General features: G+C 59.3%; 1 protein-coding gene across 1 annotated transcript; it reads left to right on the top strand.

The window, feature by feature from the left end:
• Positions 1-266: 266 nt before the first annotated feature.
• On the top strand, positions 267-565 carry DQ04_25251000 (hypothetical protein; the record flags this gene model as incomplete). Its single annotated transcript, XM_009318270.1, has 1 exon — positions 267-565. A coding segment is annotated over one exon (299 nt), but the record flags the coding sequence as incomplete, so codon positions are not given.

Here is a 565-nt window from a genome sequence, read left to right as displayed (position 1 = left end):
GGAAGGAAGGGAGAGGAGCGTTTGCCTTCGCTGCCGGCCATGGTGGTGATATATAAGGGCATATATATATATATTCCTTCTGCTGTTTCGTCGTGCTGGCTGCGTCTTCATGGATCCCATATGCCGCTCCTCGCCGCGCACCCCCCTCCCCTTCTGCTGTCCTGTTGTCCGCGTAGCCTCTCCCAACACAATACTTTCGCATGCTGCATTGCATCGTTACTGTAGCAACGGAGGACACCCTTCCAGCATAACCTCGTGGGGTTCCAATGCATGTACTCCCTCCATATATATTTCATACATGTTGCCGCTCTTTCCTTCCCTCGCTCTCTCCCCCTCTCGCTCTCTGTATACGTATATGCGTGGCGGCCAGTGGAATGAGCGAGCCGGCCACCCCGCCGCCCGCACGGCGACTGGACGATCTCTTCGACGACGCCATGGACGCAGTCGCCGCGCTGGAGACGTGCCGCACTGCGCTGCACGTCTTGCTGCAGCAGGCGCACTTCGCATACAGTGACGCGCAGCGGGAGATGGACCGCGCGGGCCTTCTTCTCGGCTGGTCCGCCGT

The sequence above is a fragment of the Trypanosoma grayi genome (assembly GCF_000691245.1).
Source record: "Trypanosoma grayi strain ANR4 Tgr_2525_V1, whole genome shotgun sequence".
Taxonomy (NCBI): domain Eukaryota; phylum Euglenozoa; class Kinetoplastea; order Trypanosomatida; family Trypanosomatidae; genus Trypanosoma; species Trypanosoma grayi.
This window is presented reverse-complemented; position numbering and strand designations above follow the sequence as displayed.